This window comes from Pinus tabuliformis, chromosome 8 (assembly GCF_031772625.1).
Source record: "Pinus tabuliformis cultivar Carrire ecotype Pingquan chromosome 8, CPIR1, whole genome shotgun sequence".
Taxonomy (NCBI): domain Eukaryota; kingdom Viridiplantae; phylum Streptophyta; class Pinopsida; order Pinales; family Pinaceae; genus Pinus; species Pinus tabuliformis.
Window position 1 is genome coordinate 2,063,898,703 of NC_142294.1, and position 24,216 is coordinate 2,063,922,918.

Below are 24,216 nucleotides of genomic sequence, written 5' to 3' on the forward strand. Positions count from 1 at the left end.
CAGCTGCAGGAAAAGAAACAGGAAAAAAAAATAGAGAATACACAGTGCTTGACGATATCATAGGAAAAGTGATGGTTCCTGAAAATCATAATGATCAACAGCCAGAACAACAACAACCACAACAGCAACAAGCACTTCAAACACCTGAAAGTGGTGTTAGAAGATCTATCAGGATAAGTAGACCCCTTAAACGATACTCTCCTTCATTATATTATGTATTGTTGACTGATTTTGGTGAACTACAATGTTATGAAGAAGCAGTGCAGGTAGAAACCAGGAAGAAGTGGGAGCAAGCCATGAAAGAAGAGATGGACTCCTTAGCACATAACCAGACTTTGGACTTAGTTAGGTTGCCTGCAGGTAAAACAACATTGCAGAATAAATGGGTTTACAAGTTGAAGGAAGAAGATGGAGGTAGAAAAAGGTATAAAGCTAGACTTGTGGTGAAAGGGTTTGCACAGAAAAAGGGTATAGACTTTGATGAGATATTTTCTCCTGTTGTGAAAATGACTTCAATCAGAACTATTCTAAGTCTAGTAGCAACTGAAGATTTGCATATTGAGCAGTTAGATGTAAAGACAACCTTTCTCCATGGGGATTTGGAGGAAGGGATATATATGCAGCAGCCACAAGGATATGAGGTACAAGGAAAGGAGAAACTAGTGTGCAAGTTGAAGAAGAGCTTGTATGGCTTAAAACAGACTCCAAGGCAGTGGTATCTAAAATTTGATAGGTTTATGTCTGAACAAGGTTATACTAGGTTTCACTCTGATCATTGTGTTTACCTCAAAAGGCAAAATGATGGCAACTATATTATATTGTTATTGTATGTAGATGACATGCTTGTTGCAGGTTCTAACATGCAGGAAATAAATGTGCTCAAAAGGAAATTGGCAAACTCATTTGTAATGAAGGATTTGGGTGCTGCAAAACAAATCCTTGGTATGAGAATAACTAGAGACGGGAAGAATCGCAAATTAACATTGTCTCAAAGTGAGTACATAGAAAAGGTGTTGAAAAGGTTTAATATGTAGAATTCAAAACCAGTTAGTATACCTTTGGCTAGCCATTTCAAATTAAGTAAGGAGGCGTGTCCCAAGACTCAGGAAGAAATGGCTCATATGTCTAAAGTTCCATATGCATCAGCAGTTGGAAGTTTAATGTATGCAATGGTCCGCACAAGGCCTGATATTGCACATGCAATGGGAGTTGTAAATAGGTACATGAACAATCCAGGTAAAGAACATTGGATGGCGGTGAAGTGGATTCTCAGGTATTTGAGAGGTACCACAAATCAAGAATTATGCTTTGGTGGTTCAAACATTGCTCTACAGGGATATGTTGATGCAGATATGGCAAGTGACAGAGATAACAAGAGGAGCATTGTAGGATATGTATTTACTGTAGGTGGAACAACTGTCAATTGGGTTTCAAAAATCCAAAGTGTTGTTGCACTTTCAACAACAGAAGCAGAGTATGTTGCTGCTACAGAGGCTAGTAAAGAAATGATTTGGTTACAAAGGTTTCTGGATGAATTGGGTAAGAAGCAGAAGTTGGGCAGGTACAGTGACAACCAGAGTGCCATACATCTTGCAAAGAACTCTGCATTTCATTCCAAGACTAAGCATATACAGCTCAAGTACCATTTCATACGGTCAGCATTGGAAGATGGACAGTTGAAGCTAGAAAAGATGCACACTAGCCAGAATCCCGCAGATATGTCAACAAAAGTTGTAACCAGGGAGAAACTGAGAATCTGCTGAGTTTCAATTGGTCTTCAAGTATGATGAAGAATATGAGAAACAGCTAGGTCCAAAGTGGAGTCATTTTCTAGCAAATGAAGCAGCATTGGAGTTTTTATAATCAGTCTCCAAGTGGAAGGTTGTTGGGTGTGGAGCCTGATTATCTTCTGTATTCAAAGGTCTCAGCCGGATATATACCCCAGGAAAATTGTACACCCCTCCACGCAGGGGGGTTTTGGGGGGGGGGGGGGACTTGTCCCCCCGTGGGGGTTCGTGGGGTCCGATCCCCCTCGGCTGGGGGGTCCGAGGAGCCAACGGTCCCTCGGCGAGGGTTCGGAGGTAGCGCCCCCAAAGCCAAAAATTAGATGTAAAATTGCCTTGTAAAAGTCTAGTAATTTCTAGTAAATCTGGGCCATTCATTAGGCAGATGATCTGATGGTGGAAGTTATGTTTAGTTTAGGGTTTTTGCCCTAGAAGGCAACCCCTCACTATATATGAGGGAATTGTATTGCGTCTATGTATCTTTGTATTCTGAATGAGGAAGAGATAGGAGATTGAGAGCAAAGAGGGTGTTACAGTGGATCTTTTGTAGGTTGTATCTCTTCATTTTGCTGGATAATATAAAAAGAAGGACTAGCTGTTTCTCCATTGACGTAGCCCAAACTGGGTGAACCACATATATCTGTGTCTCTCTTGTTTTATGCATTTTCTGTGTTTAGATTTCTGCAATATTTTATGTGTTCCATTGCTCTGTAATATATAATTTTCTAACACATAGTTCAAACTACCTAGAAATTTTTGGATTTGTGTTTTATCTATGATCTTGTTAGGGAAATTGTCAGTAAATTCTCCAGCATGTTGTATCAATTGACCATTTAAGATTGTATGTCTAAGAAACATGATCGAGGTTTTAAATTATTCCATCTTTTTTTTTGAGATAGCCAATCCATCAACCTAAAATCTTGAATTTATTCTATTATTAATTTAATGTCTCATAGATAGTTCACATGGGGTGGACTATTTGTTAGGCCCCTATAATACTAGTGATTCCCTCATTACTATTGTCATTGTATCCCTTATTGTTATTATTGTGCCCCTATTGTCCCTATTGTTATTAGTATGCACCATAGAAACCCACTATTGTTATTTTTGTGCCCTTATGTTATTACTGTTATGTCGACTTAATTATATTGTGACCCCTTAGACTCCTATATATAGAAGGGAGTTTTAGTCATTTGTATCATCCAAGAATTGTTCATTTTTATAATGTAAAGGAGGTTGCCCCCTTGAAGAGGCTGAATTCTAAGGCGTTGATCTATCTTTTCTATCTTTTTGTGAGCTGGTTTCATAACATTTGGTATCAGAGCTTTGGATTCTAGGGTTTTGCTGCTCCAAACAGGCCATCATGGAATTTTCACTATAACTTTTTTTCTGCGACGTTTCAGAAGCTAAAAAAAAAACCCATTTGAGCTGAAATCGTTTTGAACTTCAAGCCCGAATTTCAAAACTTGTCTCGCTATATTTATGGAGATATGATTTGAGGAATTTAGGGTTTTCGCAGACTCCCAAATTACATTCCAAACAGGTGACTTGGGGAAAATTGTCATAACTTTTTTTTTTTAGCATTAAATTGAAATTTCATAAGAAGTTTCAGAAATAGGACGACCTGTAGTTTTCTATGTATCAGTTTCAGGTACTAAGGTCAAAACAATGACACGTGGCATGTCGTACAAGTTCACTCTACTGAACTAGTCTATAATACGGTCACCGTGGGATATTTGACATAACTCTTCCTTGGAGAATCCAATCTTGATCAGACTTGCGATGTTAGAAAGAGGACGCAAAGGGCTACCGCAACACGAGATTTTAGATATTCGAGATCCGCAGTTACATAGATACAACAGATTCAATATCGAGCTCTTACAAAGTGAAAAAAAAAGGTGTATAGTTTTTTTTAAATTTTGCATAAGGTTGGTTTGAAAAATTAGTTTGAAGGAATTCAAAGGGAATAGTGAAGAATTATTAGCGTTAATTAATGCCCTGAAGAAATAAAATGGAAACACCTAGTAAGCAACCTGAAAACTCTAGCATGACTCGTGAAGAAGAGGAAGAAATGCAACATGATATATCAAAATTACAAGACCAAATACAATAAATTCCACTCTCAGTAAAGGTAAATGAAGCCAAGATGAATGGCGTGGAAGCTAAATTGAATGGCATGCAAGTTAAGATGGATGGCGTGGACGCTAATATGAATGGCATGCAAGTTAAGATGGATGGAATGGAAGCTAAGATGAATGGCATGGATGCTAAAATGGATGGCATGGATGATAAGATGGAAGAATTGAAGATAAATATGAATAAGTTGCTACAAGAAATGGTCACTAATGGTGAAAGGGTAGTAAAGGAAACTCATGATGAGATCAAAAGAAATGTTAATCATGATTCCATAGACTCTAATTTTGGATCGAAGACCCACCATATTCCAAAAATCGATATGAGGAAGTTTGATGGCAAGGATCCCGCAACATGGATATTACAGATAGAGCAATTTTTCGATCTCAATAATGTGCAAAACACACAAAAGGTACATATTGCAACTTTATATTTGGAACCAAATCAATTTGTATGGTATCAATGGCTTTGCTCTCATAAACAAATTATCACTTTGGCAATTTTTACGGAAGAATTGACAGAACATTATGAGGATACAAAAAGCAACACTTTTTTTAGCCAATTGATAAGTTTCAAACAAAATGGTTCAATAATGGAGCACATTGAGGAGTTCCAAAAATTGAACATAAGGGTAAAAAATATTCCAGAGGAGCATAGGATTGATGTGTTCATAGGACTTTAAAGGATAATATCCAACATGATGTTCGCCTTTGGGAACCTGATTCATTGGAGAAGGCATTCAAGTTAGCAAGAAAAATGGAAAACAAAATTATGGCAACCAGAAAGCCTACCACTCACAACTATAAAGATGGAAGTGTTGTTTCCCCTAGCCTTCCACAACCTACAAGGTTGACACCACAACAATTGGAAGAAAAAAAAGCCAAAGGGCTTTGTTAAAGTTGTGATAGAAAATACACTAAAGGTCATAAGTGTGCTGAGAAGAAATTATTCTACATAGATTGTGAAGAGGAGGAAGAAAGGGAACAAGAAATGTCAAAAGAAGAGGATATACTCCAAGAACAAACTCTAGATAAAGAAGAAATGAATCCGACCATATCTTGTAATGCATTGATTGGAATTATCACTCCTCAAACTATCAAGATAGAAGGACATATCAAGAAGAAAAAGGTAATAGTTTTGATTGATTCGGGAAGTACCCATAATTTTATTCATTGTAAGATAGCAAAGGAATTGAATTACTTCCTATTTTCAGCACCAGTGTCAAGTGATGGTTGCAAGTGGAGGAACCATAAATTGCTCTGGAAAGTGCCATAATATCAAGCTATTCATGGGAGAATATGTATTGAATAGCCCAATGTTTTCCATTCCGATGGGGGGTGTTGATGTTGTACTAGGAGTCCAATGGCTACAATCATTGGGTACAATAGCTTTTAATTTTCAAGGACTTTTCATGAAATTTTGTGCGGAAGGAAAGGAAGTTGAATTAAGGGGTATTGAAGGGAAACCAGGAAAGATAATCAGCTCTAATGGTATGACAAAGCTTCTAAAGAAGGAACAAGGAGGTGTAATTTCACAATTATGTTTGTTAGAGGTTCCCACATCGAAATCATCTATTTCACCAGATTTTCAAAAAGCCTTGGACAATCATTCCAAGGTATTTGAGACTCCCAAAGGTCTCCCACCTATTCGTGATCATGATCATGCTATTCATTTGATTCCAGGAAGTGTTCCTCCAAACATCAGGCCGTACAGATATCCCTATGCCCAAAAGAGTGAAATTGAATGTATGGTTGCAGAAATGCTAGAGGCTGGTATAATTCAACCTAGTCAAAGTTCTTTATCTGCTATAGTAGTATTGGTGCACAAGAAGGATGGATCATGGCACGTGTCTGGATTATAAGGAGCTCAACAAGCTCACTATTAAAGATAAATTTCCCATTCCTGTCATTGATGAATTATTAGATGACTTGCATGGATCAATTTACTTCACCAAGTTGGATCTTTGTTCAGGATATCATCAAATCAGAATGAAGACTGAAGGCATTCCGAAAACAACATTTAGAGCTTATGAGGATCATTATGAATTTTTTGTCATGTCTTTTGGCCTTACAAATGCACCTTCTACATTTCAAGGTTTGATGAATTCCATTTTCAAACCCTTCCTTAGAAAATTTGTGTTAGTATTTTTTGATGATATACTAATCTACAGCAAGTCTTGGAAGGATCATGTTGAACAGGGTGCTCAAACTATTGGAAGATAAACAATTATATGCAAAAAGCTCCAAATGTTTCTTTGGAGTACAAGAGGTGGAATATCTGGGTCATATTGTATATGATGAAGGTGTTAAGGTAGACCCTAATAAAATTAAAACCATTAAGGAATGGAAAATCCCCACATCCATAAAGCATCTGTGAGAATTTCTTGGGTTGACTGGATATTATCGCAAATTTGTTAAGAATTATGGAAGAATAACAGCACCTCTAACAACATTATTGAAGAAAGATGCATTTTCATGGACTCCAGAAGCAACAAAGGCTTTTGAACATCTTAAAGAGGCAATGTGCCAAGCACCGGTCTTAGCTATGCCGGCCTTCACAAAAACCTTTATTGTGGAATGTGATGCTTCAGGAAACGGAATTGGTGCTGTTTTAATGTAAGATGAAAGACCCATTGCTTTCAAAATTTGTCCAATCAAGGGAAAGTATTTACACAAAACTATTTATGAGAAAAAAATGTTGGCAATACTACATGCACTTAAGAAATGGCGACCCTACCTAATGGGAAGACACTTCAAGGTAAAAACAGATCATGATAGTCTTAACTACTTTTTAGAACAAATATTATCCTCTGAAGAGCAACAAAAATGGGTCACAAAGATGTTGGGTTATGACTTTGAAATCATCTACAAAAAAGGGAAGCAAAATGTTGTAGTAGATGCATTCTCAAGAAAGGATGAGGATGTGGAAGCATTGTTGTGCTCCATTTCTATTATTCAACCAGATTGGATAAATGAAGCAAGGGAGGAATGGAAGAATGACGAAGAAGTGTGGGCACTCATTTGAAAGTTACAACAATATCCCAGTTCATCTGATACATTTAGCTAGAAAAATGATTCGTTATGGTACAAAGATTGCTTATACCTATGTAAGAATTCCCAACTCAAACAAAAGATTCTTATGGAATTGCACACTTCTCCCTTAGGAGGGCACTCGAAATTTTTAAAAACTTACCACAGAGTTAAGAAGGAATTTTTTTGGGATGGCCTTAAATCAGATATTCAAAAGTTTGTGGCGGAATGTTTGGTTTGCCAACAAAATAAAGTTGAAACAATTAAGACCCCAGGTCTATTACAACCTTTATCCATTCCAAGCCAACGTTGGGAGGAGGTTTCAATGGATTTTATCACAGGTTTACCCGAGTCCGAAGGAAAGAGTGTCATCATGGTGGTAGTTGACAGACTTACCATGTATGCACACTTTTGTGCATTATCACATCCATTGAAAGACAGTACAATTTCTAGTGCATTTATGGAAACAATCAAAATCTACATGGAAACCCAAAGATTATTATAAGCGACAGAGATCCCATTTTCACTGGAAATTTTTAGACAGAATTATTTTCTTGTCTCGGTACTCAGTTAGCTCATAGCTCATCTTATCATCCTCAATTTGATTGGCAAACTGAGATAGTAAACAAATGTTTGGAAGGATATCTTTGTTTCTTTGTATCTAATAAACATACACAATGGTTCAAATGGTTTCCTCTGGCTGAATGGTGGTATAACACTTCCTTCCATACTGCAGCGAAAATGACCCCATTTATGGCACTTTATGGATACCATCCACCATCCACCACATCATACTTAAGAGAAAATTCTAAGGTTCAAGCAGTGGAACATCACATCGAGCATCAACAAGAAGTTCTCCAACTCTTAAAGGATAACATCATGTTGGCGCAGAATAGAATGAAACAACAGACATATCAACATCGCAACGAAAGAAGTTTTGATGTAGGTGACTGTGTATTCCTACGAGTACAACCATATAAACAGATGTCCCTCAAACAAGCTAAGAAGGATAATAAATTATCACCAAAGTATTATGGTCCGTACAAGGTGTTGCAAAAGATTGGTACTATGGCATACAAATTGGAGCTTCCTACAGCTTCCCGATTGCACCTAGTTTTCCATGTTTCATATTTAAAGAAGGTTATAGGTGACAAGCTCCCAGTTCAAACAACATTGCCAGAACTTGACGAGGAAGGAAAAATCATACTAGAACCGGAAGCAGTCACAAAAACAAGAACTCGACAGCGACGAAATCGATCAATTTCGGAGTATCTCATCAAGTGGAAAAACTTATCTGCTGAAGATTCCACATGGGAGGATGAGAATTTTATACAGAAGCATCCAGAACTACTTAAGCATTGAGGACAACACTTTTTGGAAGGAGAGGGGCATGTTAGGCCCCTATAATACTAGTGATTCCCCCATTACTATTGTCATTGTATCCCTTATTGTTATTATTGTGCCCCTATTGTCCCCATATTATTATTAGTATGCCCCATAGAAACCCACTATTGTTATTTTTGTGCCCTTATGTTATTACTGTTATGTCGGCTTGATTATATTGTGACCCCTTAGACTCCTATATATAGAAGGGAGGTTTAGTCATTTGTATCATCCAAGAATTGTTCATTTGTGTAATGTAAAGGAGGTTGCCCCCTCGAAGAGGCTGAATTCTAAGGCATTGATCTATCTTTTCTATCTTTTTGTGAGCTGGTTTCATAACACTATTGTTGTATTGTCTTGACAATGAGACACTTCTTCCATTCTCTTATGTATTCAAGCCTCTAACAATGCTTCTAACTAACAGGTGGATTTTATACAATGCATGCAAATTTTCTTCATTAATTTTGATTGTTTGGACATGCATGCCACCAATAAGCAATGCTCATTGCATGCCTTACATTTATCACTAGCCTCAAATTTCTTCCCACTACAACCTATCTCTCTTAACATTCATTATCTAATTTTTTTTCTATAAGGATGCACTTCTCCAGAAAATGGATCTTTGGTCCTTGAGGAGTTACCATTGGCCAACCCAAGCATGGTATTTAATCTGACCAAGGCTCCAACTTGAGACCCCTTGAAGCACTCTTGATCACAACTTGGCACCATAACAATTTTTTCCTCATGTCACTTACAGTTGAAGTTTCTAGTCATGTAAACATTCATTTCAACTACAACTCTTATTTGTATCTTGTCTCCATATATAAGAGAGGCCATGCCTTTTTCTCAAATCAGGAAAGCATATTATCAATTTGTAAAGTTTTGAGTAATTATTGACCTCATATATCAAATTAGATAAAGTGAATAGGAGTAATGAGGGTGCAGTTAGATAGAAATATAGGCTGCTGTTTGGTAGAGGGTGCATGCATGTGTCACCTTCAGTGAACTAGAGTGTTTCTTTTGTAGGTCTTCAGATCAACCTCCCATTCAGTTCAACATCTAGTTAAGTTCTAAGTTCAATTCAGTTCTAGTTCACCATGTGTGATCTATCAAGGGGAGGGTGCTGCTATCTATTTTATTAGATTGTGCTTGTATAATAGTTTCCAATTATGCATGCTTGACTTCTTCCAGTTGAGGTGCGCTTATTTGGTGTTTAGAATAGGGTTAGGGCTTGACCAGGTCACCTTCAGTTCTTCATGCATGTGAGTAACTGCATTGTACCTTCCCTCATCTTCTCATTCTCTAAGATGTAGGGCACATTACTTTGTTGTTGGCATGTTTTATGTTTTGAGCTATACTATTATAATTTACTACTTTTCAGATCTAATAAAACAACCAAGCAGATTTGATAGATTTGTCTTCCATGTATTTTCTGTTAGCAGCATGTGCTTGTAGATTAGCATATTTGAAGATTGCTATTTTGATAGGGTTTTAGTTTTAAAGTTAACCTAGGATCTAGTTATCATTTTATGGTGGAGGAATCTACGCAGGCTACACTTCTTTTGAAATTTCCATTGAGATTTGTTTATCACTAGTGAAGTATGACAAAGGGGCCTACTATGAACTCCTTCTGTAGTTGGACTACATAGATCCGATGGCATCTATTCGGATCTTTGTCCAATCTCTGGTGAATAACTCAATATGTGATTTGGGTCCATGGGCATATATGAATGATGTTGTGCTCTTACTCATTTTATAGATCTCACTTTTATGCAACTAGTTGATGGAGCAAGAAGATGAAACTTGAAGCAGATATGCCCCAGATCCACAATATGGACCCCTTTTTATTCAGACCAGAGCCATGATTTTGAGGCTCCAGATTTGGATTGTGAGGAAGGGTGTGGTTTTATGATCCATTTTCAGCCTAGATCTCATATTTGGTCACTCCCTCTCTCTGATCAAAAGCATCTTCCATGTATTTTCTGTTAGCAGCATGTGCTTGTAGATTAACATATTTGAGGATTGCTATTTACCAAGTGTCTTCACCAACAATTATAGAAAAATAGAAAAATATATATTTTCATGAAACTGAAACTATAAGAACTGTGAGAAATGAAAATAGAACTGTAAGAAAAATGTGTTGTAATTGATATAACTAACCTGGATATACTGGCAATTGTTCTGTGATGTTTTGTCTCCAAGGTTGGTGAATAGTTTGAAAGCATAACATGCAACTTCAGTAGTGGTTGAACTTCTTTTATAGTTTTTGGCACTTGAATTTAATTGGTGGTAAGGATGGACATGGATTGCAATGGCTTCATTTTGAATGTGTGATCTGGATTTTATTTGATGTGATCCAATGGTTGAGAATTTGTTATTTGTTGATTCATGTGTTCTGATTTGTTTTAATGAGAAATAGAATGGGTTGGGTGTCATTTATTGAAGTTACTGGGTTGGGTGTCATTTATTGAACAAAGTGGGTTTAAATGTTATTGGGTTGGGTGTCATTTATTGAACATAGAGGGTTTAAATGTTGAACAACACAACAGTTATGACTGACATACATTCAGTTTTATTATGTGCAGGTATGAATATTTATTTGGGATACATAGCTTCAGTTTTGATGAGTGGGGGTTGAAGTGATTTCTACTTTGTAAATAATAATAATAATATCCATTGTTAAAGTCACAGCGAAGTTAGACACCAAATTGGTGTATGAGACCCACTTTTTTGTGGGACAAGGGACTCACCTCGCACAACGATTTAATTATTAAGTTTACATGCAACTTCAGTAGTGGTTGAACTTCTTTTATAGTTTTTGGCACTTGAATTTAATTGGTGGTAAGGATGGACATGGATTGCAATGGCTTTATTTTGAATGTGTGATCTGGATTTAATTTGATGTGATCCAATGGTTGGGAATTTGTTATTTGTTGATTCATGTGCTCCAATTTGTTTTAATGGGAAATAGAATGGGTTGGGTGTCATTTATTGAACAAAGTGGGTTTAAATGTTATTGGGTTGGGTGTCATTTATTGAACATAGAGGGTTTAGATGTTGAACAACACAACAGTTATCACTGACATAAATTCAGTTTTATTATGTGTAGGTATGAATATTTACTTGGGATACATAGCTTCAGTTTTGATGAGTGGGGGTTGAAGTGATTTCTACTTTGTAAAAAATAATAATAATATCCATTTTTAAGGTCACAGCGAAGCCAAACACCAAATTGGTGTATGATACCCCCTTGTTTGTGGGACAAGGGACTCACTTCGCACAACGATTTAATTGCTAAGTTTACGAAGGCATACATACTCTACCGCCCCTCTGGTTTTGAACCTATGACTTCTTCGGAGGAAACACATGCTCTTAACCATTAGGCCCATTGAAGCTGTACTTCTAGAATAGACCATTTTGAAAGATTTATGGTTTTATCTGTTTTCTAGTTGGGTCAATATGGTTTGCACTCTTAAGTATTAAGATACTATTTATGGGTAAGTGTGGGCCGAATCAATGTTTTGGGAAATTTTGAACATAAATTAATATTTATTCGCATTTAATGTTATTTATCTTTGATTAAATATTGGTTGCAAAAGTCTTAATTTCTGATGATTTGGTGGGACCAGTACTATATCAATCACGGTCCCTGCGCAACATTAAACATCTCTCCTGCAACATGATAACGGAGCAAAAACTATCACACACTTCCTACAAATCGACAATATCACATGGAGACACCAGTGGAAAATTTTCACCACGTGTCAAAGATGACAAATCTTTTACACTATGCCACGAAAATCTTTATAAAAAAACGTCTATGAACATAATTTCCAAAATAGTTAGCTAAAATGTTTATTATTATAAATATTATAAAGAAGAGTGACGCATCTTTTCATTAAAGTGGACGACACAACAATAATGGTGAGCAGGTACGAAACGTGTGAAGTTCCTTTTAGGACGGTACTGGTGCCCATGGTCAAGCAGCTATCATGTGGGTTCACATGATCAAACACTGCGGAACGTACTTTTAGTGTTAAATTGGTCACAGGTTAATGGTACTGTCTTCTTTCCTTTTTAATAGGCGGTGGGTGCCCTAAGGATTTATTATTTAAAATATTGTTTTATTTTATTTCATTATGTTTTGCGGAGGTTGAGATTTCAGTAGATAATCTGAAATTAATAAGATGAGTTAAGCTAGGTTTTAAGCTTTTTAGTTAAATATTTTTATTATAACTTAGTTGTTAAATTAATAGTGGGATGGTTATGTGGTTGCTATTAGTCGGTGTAGGTTGAATAATCACTGTTATTCGAGGAAAACTATAACACTTTTCTCTATTGAGGTAGAATTTCATTCTTACTAGATGTTTTTGTGCCTTGCGCTGTTAACATGTGTGTCCTTATGTCCCAATAAAATGAACTAAAAAACTGTTAAGACATAGTCTAAGCCCAAGATTAATTATAACATATTTAAAAAGATTTTGACATATCTATATTAATTTTATAATTATTTTAGTTTATATTTTTAAATAAATAAACACTTTTTTTAATATATTAAATTGAATAAATTAAACTAAAATTTTGTATATTATTTAATATAAATAAAATATATAACATAATGATATTATAAATTTAAATATAAAATAAGATATTATTTTATATGTTTAAGATAAATGATGGTTATCCTTTTCACAAATAATATGGTAATTTTTTATTATAGTGATTTAGAATTTGTTTTTGATTCTAGATAGTTTTTCAAAATTTGAAATATAAATATTCCTCATATAAAATATAAAGATATTTATCATTAAAAAAATAAAACATTTAAATAATAATATATAAATTTATTAATTTATATATATTAAATATGATAATGATCCTTTAAAATTAATTTTAAGAAAATTAATAAAGAATTATTTAATTCGTTTTCAATCAAATTATATATATATATATATATATATTCAAATTTAATTCGAACATAGGCATTATTATAAATATTTTAAAATTAAAATTTAGTATGAATATTTTTTAAAAATTAAATATATTTATTTTGAATAGTAAAAATTGAATAATTGTAGATGAAAAGGCATATAACAAATAGTGATAGCTTGCATTTTTAAAAGACTCTATGATGTAAAAGTCACAGTTTCACAGTTTTAGTAATATTTAAGGTTAATGTGGCCTAAGTTTAATGTAATCATTTTTGTCACACCACCAATTTCCTAAGGCCATAGTCTAAATATTATGCTTTTTTGTCCTGAAAGTTATGGAAATTCCGGTTATATTTTCAAAAAATCCTGCAGGGATTTTTGTGAATCCAAGTAAAAGTTGTCAAACTTCTTAATTTTAGGTGCTTTAGAGGTTTTTGATGGTGCTGAATCCATTCCACCATCAAAAATACGATTCAAATATTGCCTCTATAAGATTTTTTGAAATTTTTTTGCCGAGATTCCAACCACTTTTGACCATCTGAGCAATTCCTTTGCCTCCATAAACAACTCATTTTCTAAACCCCACTACCCTCTTCCATTATCATCATCTTTATCGATAAATAAAATATTAAATTTATATCAAATATATAACCTGGAGTGAAGTGATTCATTCCCCCTTCAAAAACACTTTGTATAAATTCTCACTAAAAGTAAAAACCCACAAAACCCAATATTATAACACATGATATAAGCGGGTATCTTTACCTTCCCGGGTAGTTGGGTGTCTTGCCTGTCATTTTCTTTTATCCTTACCTTCCCCATTTTCCATGTGACCAGGGAGATCTATATGTATACCTTTCTTCCTCCCTGGTAACACACGGTAAATTTCCAGAGATAGGAGATGGCTAAGAGCAGAGTTCTAATTGTGGGTGGCACTGGATACATTGGTAGGAGGTTTGTGAAAGCCAGCATAGCGTTAGGCCACCCAACTTTCGTTCTGTTCAGGCCACAAGTGGTGTTTGACATAGAGAAGGTGCACATGTTGCTCTCCTTCAAACAGGCGGGTGCCAAACTTTTGGAGGTATAACTTCTGCAATCTATATATAATATTTACGCGGAAACAATGAAAAAATAATTGCAATCTGATGTAGCTTTATGTGCAGGGATCGTTTGAAGATCCCCAAAGCCTTGTAGCAGCCTTGAAGCAGGTGGATGTTGTGGTAAGTGCAATAGCAGGAAACCACTTCACAAATCAAATACTTCAACAGCTGAAATTGGTTGAAGCCATAAAAGAGGCTGGGAATATTAAGGTCAGTACTCCTGGTTATGATATCTGGTATTATCCCATAGTTTCTGTACCTGTGTTTGATTTTGGAAATTATATGAAGTTTCTGTACCTGCATTGTGAAATTTGTTTGCCTTTCATGAAAAATATTGCAGAGGTTTCTTCCTTCTGAATTTGGAATGGACCCAGACCGCATGGAGAACGCTATGGAGCCTGGTAACGCGGTCTTTATTGATAAGAGGAAGGTTCGGCGGGCCATTGAATCTGCAGGCATTCCCTACACGTATGTCTCTTCAAATATATTTGCTGGGTATTTAGCAGGAGGTTTGGCTCAGCTTGGCCGCCTTATTCCTCCCCCTGAAAATGTAGTTATATATGGGGATGGTAACATTAAAGGTCTGTAATTACAACATCTGAGCTTTTTCCATCTAATTATTACTTCAAGAATTTCAAACTCTGCTATAGTTTGTACAACATCTGGTTATTTATGTCAGATTATTGTTTTCTTCTTCAGCTGTTTGGGTGGATGAAGATGATATTGGAATATACACACTGAAAACAATTGATGATCCACGCACTCTGAACAAGACTGTATATATCAGGCCACCTCAAAATATACTTTCTCAGAAGGAACTTGTGGAAAAGTGGGAACAACTCTCAGGAAATACTCTGAAGAAAACATACATCTCTGCAGAGGATTTTCTTGCAGGCATGAAAGGTATAAATATATATATTATTTTCCTTAAGATGTTCTGATTATTCATTCAGTGATGTGATATTGTGGATTTGTAAACAGATCAACCCTACGAACATCAGATTGGAATATCCCACTTCTACCATATATTTTACAAAGGTGATCTCTGTAATTTTGACATTGGGCCAGATGCCAGAGAAGCAACAGAGTTGTACCCAGAAGTGAAATACACCACCATGGATTCATATTTGAAGCGCTACCTATAAGCTTGATGAAGCTTTGAGTGAGAGAACATGTGGCAGCTCAGCCATCTTCAATCAAATTGAATGAATGGGTAGATTATTCTTTGTTTAGAAATTTGATGGCACAGATTAATTCTACTCAGCAAAATTCAAGGAAGTCCGGCTAGAATCTGTTGTAGTAACGCCATATTCAAGATTTAAGACGTCTGTAATATTCAATAATGAATGTACATCTCTATGAGATATGAGATCTGAAAATGAGCAGGTTGTAATATTTTTCAAGCTATGCACTACATTGAGTAACTTAATTATGATTGCACTATTCCATGGCCAGGGACTACGTTTTGTACCTGGAACCGGGGTTAAATTTGACGCCTGTTTACACGTTTTCTGTTGTTTTAGCCGTCAAACATTTGTTATTTAAAAATATACATGTCATTCTTGACTGGTCAATAATTTTAAAAACTGTCATATTGACGGGCATGTTAAAAAATGACCGGTTTCAGTTTTATATATATATATATATATGGGGTTCACGTCTAAGTTTCAACTTTTCCTAAATTAAAAATCGAAGTTCAATACGTCACCCGCCAGCTTAGCTCATTTCAATTAATTGATACCATGGGTTGTTGAATCAGGCTGGATGGACTGTCAGACTGGACTGTTAAGTATTTATGAAAATAATGGATTGTATAGTGCTTTTAACTTTTTTTTGTCCGTCTCACATCGATGTACCACAGATTTCATCCCATTTCTTCTGTGATCATTGATAACATCAAATCCTATGCGGTGGTCCTCGAGGATTTGGCAAGATTATGCCCATAAATGTTGGACCCCGAGACTTACACTCCAAGGCCTAAAGTCACTGTTTTATATTTCCATTTTTTTCCAAAATTTTGGTTTACCCAGCACTAATACGCAACTTATGTATTTATTGTTGAACAAACGTAACCTGCCAGTGAAAATCGTATAGTTTATTGCAAGCTAACTGTATTGATGTTTGGTACCTCTATCTGTGTTGCAGAGTTCGTATTTTAATACTTAATTCTGGTTCTAAATGATGTATTACTCTGCCATTTCACAAATAAGTTGTTTAATTTTATGGAGAATATTTGTTGATTTCTTGGATTTCTTTAACCCTCTAAGTTAGAGTTTGGATAGATTTGAAACTTCGATTCAATGGGTTTGGATGAGTAATACAGGAAATTGGAGGAAATTGGAGATTTGAATCGATTTGGAGCTTTGCATTTGGATTGATTTCAAATTAGGTAAACAATATTGTTTCTTCATGCACCTCACTAGATGAGAGTTCGATCTCTAAACTTGATGTCAATTTTTTTTCAAATCAGATTTGTAGGCAAACTTATGATGTCAACTGTTACTGATATCCAAATGATATCACAGATATAATGCCATAGTTTGAATGAGTTTTATGGAGAATGAAATGATATCATAGATATAATGGCGTAGTTTGAATTATGATTAATTGGGGAGACTAGTTTAGTTGGTCTTGGGTTCTAAACGGGCTGAGACTTATTTTTCTTTGTATATTTAACCAACAGCTACGTGGCTACCCTTTCATTATTTAAGCCTAGGGTGTTGATGGGTTTGGGTTTGATCATCTTTGATGGTCATGAGATCGATTCTCTCGAAATGAATTGTACATAAAAAACCAACCAGGGAATGCATAAGGAACCTACAAGTTTGGTGTCCAGTTGATCAGTTAGCTTCTAAACAAGCAGTTGTTTAAGCCCACATGCCATACTTTATGAAACGAAAACAATGGATGAAAAACATGCCAAAGAGCTTTTGTGTTTGCACACCTTCCATCAGTGCCATCGGGTTAATGGATTTGACAACATAGTGGAAGGCCTCTTGAGAGTCTGTGACAGCTTACCTCTGTCGGCGCACTTCTTTAGGGCAAACCTGACATGAATGAATGGGAGTCGTAGCTGCATAAGTTGTTTAAAGTGTTAATAGATACAAAAACAAGCTCAAACGCCAAATAAGTTATGGTGCACTAGAAAAGAATGAAAATTGATGTTAGTGGCTTACGAGGGTCTTACAGAGAGTGCCCAAGAGGTTTTTATAGACATTTTCTTATTTTTCAGCGATTGAGAGTGGGAAACTGTAGCTTCTATTGTGGTAGAAGTACAACTCCATTCCCGGGAGAAGTACAAGTGCATTCCCCAGGCAGACATTCATCTCGTGACTAGGGACAATGACAAAGTAAGAGTGTGTTATACAACTACAGGTATTAGTCTTAAAGTTTGTAAAGGCCTCTGAATTACAACCACAAAAGACCTGGTTTTTGAACAAGAACACATATGCCTTCCCTTTCACTATTTTAGAATCAAGTTTCAACAGTGATATTGATATATTCTTTTGATAATATAGGTGTTTTTGATTTTGAAACTAAATTTAGACATCTCTGCAATTCTTGAACAAGAACCAGTGTGCCCTGCTTTTCCCTATTTCATAATCAAGTTTTGATAAACTTAATACGAATTGTATAATTTGCACTGGACTTATTATCTGTGTAGAATGTTGTATAGGCATAACTTAGACAATTCAACCTCATTCTCCATCTTAAGCCTTCGATGTATTTCTTTCATGGTTGGGTCCTACTAAGCAAGCAACTACTAAAGTGGTGGTGTGAGGTGAACTTCATAGATAAGAACATATTGACAAGGTTTGGGTCTTTGGTGAGCTTTGTTAGCCACTTTTTGTAATCAATCTCTTTCTTGCCAATCATAAAGAAAGGGACAACCAATTTACTCACAACTTGTATTTTACCTTCAATGAATAAACCATATTGGTCAAACCTTTTCAGCAAAGAGAAGAACAGAGTGGGAATAACCACCCCAACGAATTGAACATATCAAGAATAACCCCACTCCATGAAGATAACATATTGGGCAGACCAGGTCAGCGAAGAATAGAATAACAAAGAATTGCTGCTAGTAGAGATGCTTTCTATGCTGCTGGTAGGAAGGAATGTTGCTGGCAAACTCGCTTGGGTTAGATGGTTTTATTGGATTTGATTAGTAGATGGTGGTTTTATTCTTTTGATAATATAAGCATCTCTGATTTTGAAATTGAATTTATAGCCTTCTTATTTTTATAATTGCTAGTTTCAAGAGTTATATTGATATATTTTTTTGATAATATAGGTGTTTTTCATTTTGAAACTGAATTTATTGATATTTTCTATTGAAAATATTGGTAACTCTTATTTTGAAATTAAATTTATAGTGTTTTTATTTTTATAGTGGGGAGATTTGATATTGAGTTATAGTTGAAAAATTTAATAAAAAATTAAAATAAATTTAAGTTGATGAATATAATTTGTAGAAATTAAATAAAACCCGTAGAAATAAATATTACAAATCATACGATGGGCCATTTAAAAAAAAAAACCATCAAAAAAAATTTCTGCGATGGGCAGGGGCACCCGTCAAATTTAACCCCTGCTGGAACCATTCTCTGGGATTTACACATCTTTGTTGCAGAAAGAGGTGACTTTATTATGATTGCAATCTTCCACGGCGAGTGACAACTTTTTGTACCTCGAACCATTTTTCGGGATTTGCACTTTATTGCATAAAGTGGTTATTCCAGCTGTTCTGAAGACTTCTCTAGTGCCTCCATCGATGACTTTATTTTCCAGTGGTTATTCCAGCTGTTCTGCAGGCTTATCTAGTGCCTCCACTGATGACTTTATTTTCCAGAACTGCGAATTTCAACTGGTTCGTATAGTACAAATTTTTGCTTTCATATGATTAAACTTAGGGAGATTTTTATTTTTTTTTAAATACGTAGATTGCACAGATGATAACGGCAAAGCAGGTCTTCTCAGACCTATATAGAATACTGTTTTGTTTTCGTAAGAGACATATAAAGTTTTTGCAATCGGTCATCTCGGACGAATCTTCGTAAGATTGTCTATTAGTAGATTTTCTATGGACTCTGTAGATGTCTATAGTATGATTAGTTACAATGAATTTTTTTTCAAATGGTTATTAGATTTTGTGTAATAATTTTATTTATGACTGGTAAATTAGTGGAAAAAGTATACCATCGTGATTAATCTCCGTTAAAATTAAATAGTTTATTAAATTTAAATATAATTAAATTAAATAGTTTATTAAATTTAAATAAATAATTATAAATATTTTTATGAGTTGCATGCAAGTGTATGGTATAGCCGTCGGGGCAGTCGGTTGCTTCGCAGAAAAAGTATACCATCATGATTAATCTCCGTTAAAATTAAATAATTTATTAAATTTAAATATAATTAAATTAAATAGTTTATTAAATTTAAATAAATAATTATAAATATTTTTATGAGTTGCACGCAAGTGTATGGTATGGCAGGAGTGAAAGCCTGCTCCCTTACGGACCACCAGCGGGTTATTACAGGTGGCGTGGTTTTCCTTGAAAACAGTGATGAGTCAAACCGACATTCGCGGATAGCAGCCAGAGATGGCTGTCCTCACTGTTGGTTTGACACCTGAGTTTGATAGGTTTTGCCACCTTCGGAAAAAAAAAAAAAATAGCCGTCGGGGCAGTCGGTTGCTTCGCATCCTGCCGCATTCGATCCCCATGATGTAGCTGCACTGCAGTCCTTACTGTTTTAATGCTAATGTATTCCGAATGTGATAGCTCAGATGTGATGGATGTCCGCTAGTCTGATGTGTATAATGTATAAAAAAGAGGGCTCCCTATCACTTCTTTTGGGAACTAGCCCCTCCCATTTTTAAAAATAAATATTTTTATGAGTTATAAATTGCCAGGCTTATGTAGAATTTAGTTTTTAGAAGTTTCAAATTCAAACTGTCATTTTTGACTGGAAATAAATTATTTTAAGAAATGTTCGAGCTTGTCATCTCAATGGTGAGTTAAGAGTTAAATATGTTACTTTTCTAAATTGAATGGGAGTGAATAGTATAACAATGCATTTCTTTGAAATGATCCAAAATAAATTATTTTAACAATTATATTTAATTGATTTATAAAATTAAAATGTTATTAAAATTAATAAAAAACAGAATTATTGGTTAATAGGTTTTTGTAAAATATGTTAATTATAATGATATATTTTTACACATATAATAGAGATAATATTAAAATTGTGGCATGGAGGTTTTTTTATTTAATAATAAATAGACAAGGATTTTTATATTAAAATAAAAAATTGTAATCTGATTGAGAACCCATACAAAATGTTATCAATTCTAGATCTGGAGAGACAGGATGGAAAAGTTTTCAAGCAAGTGTACATATTATGCTTTTATATGTAGTAAAAAATATCTATAATATATTATTACTAAGGACAAGGGACCAGGTTATATCTGGTTGGGTGGCTATAATTACCTACCATGAAAACTTGGAGGGTTGAACAATGGGTGGCTATAATTACCTACCATGAAAATTTGGAAGGTTGAACAATGTTAGTGGGCTTGTTACTCCAAGGACATATAATATTGGACGAGGTGTTAAATTTTCCATGCATATCATGAAGTAACAATGCAACACTTTCTCCCATTGGTACAAGTTGAAATAGCATAGTGAAGCCTTTACGTACCTTTCAATAATATACGTTTTAAATTTTTCACACATTTCATGAAGTAACAATGCAACACTTTCTCCTATTTCTACAAGTTAAGATACTATAGTGAAGCCTTTACAGACCTTTCAATCATATATGGCATTTTCTACAGTTTTGTTTATATTCTAATATATGGCAATCATTCCAAAAGATTGACCCCCTACCCCTTTCCTGAAGTTTGTTTATAAGCTGAAAATGTGTGTTATTTTTGTTATGGGTAGAAATTATAAAGGTAGTGCTATTTGAAAATTTTACTGACCATTCTAATCAACTCTTTCCATGACTTTTGTACAACTCGTGGTGCTATTTGAAAATTTTACTGACCATTCTAATCAACTCTTTCCATGAATTTTGTACAACTCTTTCCATGACTTCTGTACCTTTAATATACTGAACATGTGCAATTGATCTCCCAAATAGTTGTGGATTGAAAGATTATTTTGTTGTTGTGCTTTTTTTCTGAAATATGGTAAATGAATTTAAAACCATCACAATCACTGAAGTTGTCATCACTGCATTATACATTTACTAGTGCACCATTTTTTTGGATGACATTTTATGTTCATAATTATCTTTTCTTTGATCAGAAAACCAGAATCGTTAAAGCCACCAATGTCAAGACCGGTGTTTAATTTGAAGGAAGACACTGTTGTAACATTTTTTATTTTTGATAAGTTAGTTTTTATTTATAAAAGAGGGTATGAAAAAATAAAGAATAGAAAATGAAAATGAAAAACTAGAAAAAAATAAAAAATAAAAAATGAAATGAAACCCATCAAAAGAAAATCAAAATTTGTATAAGTGAGTCTCTTTAAATATCAATTCCAAGAAATAAATTGCATTGTAATAAATTAAGGTTTTGTGTGCAACTTGTTTAAATGCAACATCATGTTGTTTTGATTTGTATCATATTGTTTAATCATGATCAAATAATTTAAATTTATGTTTTAGAATAGAGAATAAATTCACCAAATTGTTTAATCTTGGTAGAACATTATTAGATAGGATAGAATAGAATAAATTTGGTCTAACATTCTCAAAATTTGGCCAAGAGATATATTAGATTAAGGATTGGATTGATTAGTAGATAATTACCTCTTAAGGGTGATTAATGTTTGTACATATTTAAACTTTATTATGTTATAAGCTAAAGTCATAAAACGACAAACTAATTTTATCGTGAAGTGCTACATATCAGGCACTTTTGGATGATGATCCACTTCCCTGCCTGTTGTAGCGGCTACAACCACCCTCCAAAAATTTTGCCTTAGCCTGTTTTGGAGCCTCCCTACCAACCTTCACATCAACTTGCCTTGCTTTGCCAAGTCCTCAAGATTCAATGTCTTTCTTGTTCAAAGGCAGCTTGTCGATCACAGCGTGATCTTTTCCTTTCACAGGCTGCTCATCTGGACTTGGTCCAGATGCTCGCTGAGAAGCTTCCCAGTGAAATTCGCGCATTTCTGGAGGGAAACCAGCAGTTCCCTCTAGGAATTGTGCAATTCCCTCTGACAGCTTGTTGGTCTCTTGGATTGCGCAATCCTGCCAGCAAACCCTCCCAATAGGAATTACGCAAATTTTCCCATCAACAGGCAGTTCAGCCCAGGCTTTGCGGAAATCTAGGCAGCAGTCAGCCACTGGGCCCAGAAATTGCACAATCCCGTTGGGCAGTAAGCCCAACTGACAGTGATAAATGTGTGTTTTTCTCCAGCAGTGAAGTAGTCGCTTGCATGTGCAACTGAGTTGACCGGTTCCCTCCGGGACCAAGTAAAACAGAGTTGTTTGCATAGACTGCTTTTCGCAAGGCAACATGCAAAGGCATCTCTTGTTTTAGGGATCTATGTTTAGCAGTTGGAGGTTACATGCAAGGAGCAATTCAGAAACCTCCCTCCAAGTGTCGCTTCCCCTAGATTTGTGGCATGCATGTCATAACCTCGATGTTATCAAAACATATCAACCAGACACTGCAGAGCTCATTCCTCACATCAACCTTGTAGCTCTGACATGCCACATCACATCTAGGAGCAGTTGGCACTTTCAGCTCAGTGGTTTTGGGGTAAGCTCGCTTCCCATGCATTGTGCTGCATTTTATGCTTCCTCTAGAAACAATACCAGTCTTTTCTTTCAGTTGTTTTGATTTCTACAAAAGTTAGAAGGAATTGATAAGGGTTACTGCACAATTCATTGCTATAAAGCGCATGGAAAATACAAACTAATTAAATTAGAGAATGGTAATCATGAGTATGTAGATGTGAGGAATATGTTTCTGGTTGGTCTTAGTACACTTGTAACATTTATAATCAACATTGTTGGTATTTATCAATGTGTGCCATCAAGTTCTTCGGACATGATTGATTGTAGGAATTTCAAAATCACGTTGAGATTACTAGAAAATTTCATGGAAAAGCTAATATCAGATATGCCTAGAATCGTACTTCTCAGAAGGGTGTAGTTGGCATCATATTACATGGTTTTGGACAAATCGATACACCCAACAATGGGGTAGCTTATGGCATTGGTGTTTATCTTTCTCCAGAAGATTGTTCACATGCCAGTGCTGGCTATTCAGATGTTGAAGAAAATGGCTTACGACACAGGTAATAATGGGAAACATGGAGTAGGTTCAACTTGGCTCTCAACAATTTCATCCTAGCAATGAACACTGCGACAGTGGTGTTGACGATAAACATTTTATTATTTGGAGCACACGACCTGAATAGAACATTTTCAGGAAATTCTTTAGTGGCTTTATTGTTCTCTTGTGTCAAGAGTTCAATCTACAGTACACTAATTCAAAGTTTCCATCTTGCATTGACATTGAGGAGCATTTCCCTTGATCAAGATTGTTAATTACGACCATTTCAACGCAGGAAATCAGTTCTAGAGAAGGTTGAACTGGTTTTGTCTACAATTAGCTTCCATGGCTTGATTTGTAGGGTAGGCAAGAAAAATGAAAGCAATAGTGTCTTTCGTAGATGTTGTTACAACAATGCCAGATTCTAACGTCTCGTTGTCTACTGCTGAGTGGAGAAAATTGATCAGTGAAATCGCAGTTTCTAGCAACAACATCATTCCAGGAAAAGAGGAACAACTTGCTAGAAGCAATTCCCGTTTCGACATTTAGTTA

The 24,216-nt window shown here is 35.3% G+C and overlaps 1 protein-coding gene across 1 annotated transcript; it reads left to right on the plus strand.

The window, feature by feature from the left end:
* The first annotated feature begins 14,020 nt into the window (after window positions 1–14,020).
* LOC149244754 (bifunctional pinoresinol-lariciresinol reductase 2-like) lies at window positions 14,021–15,789 on the plus strand. Its single transcript, XM_089368065.1, has 5 exons — window positions 14,021–14,341; window positions 14,424–14,570; window positions 14,701–14,941; window positions 15,060–15,263; window positions 15,342–15,789. Exons 1-5 carry the CDS (start codon window positions 14,162–14,164, stop codon window positions 15,503–15,505), a joined length of 936 nt encoding a protein of 311 aa, XP_089224191.1. The 5' UTR covers window positions 14,021–14,161; the 3' UTR covers window positions 15,506–15,789.
* The last annotated feature ends 8,427 nt before the right edge of the window (window positions 15,790–24,216 follow it).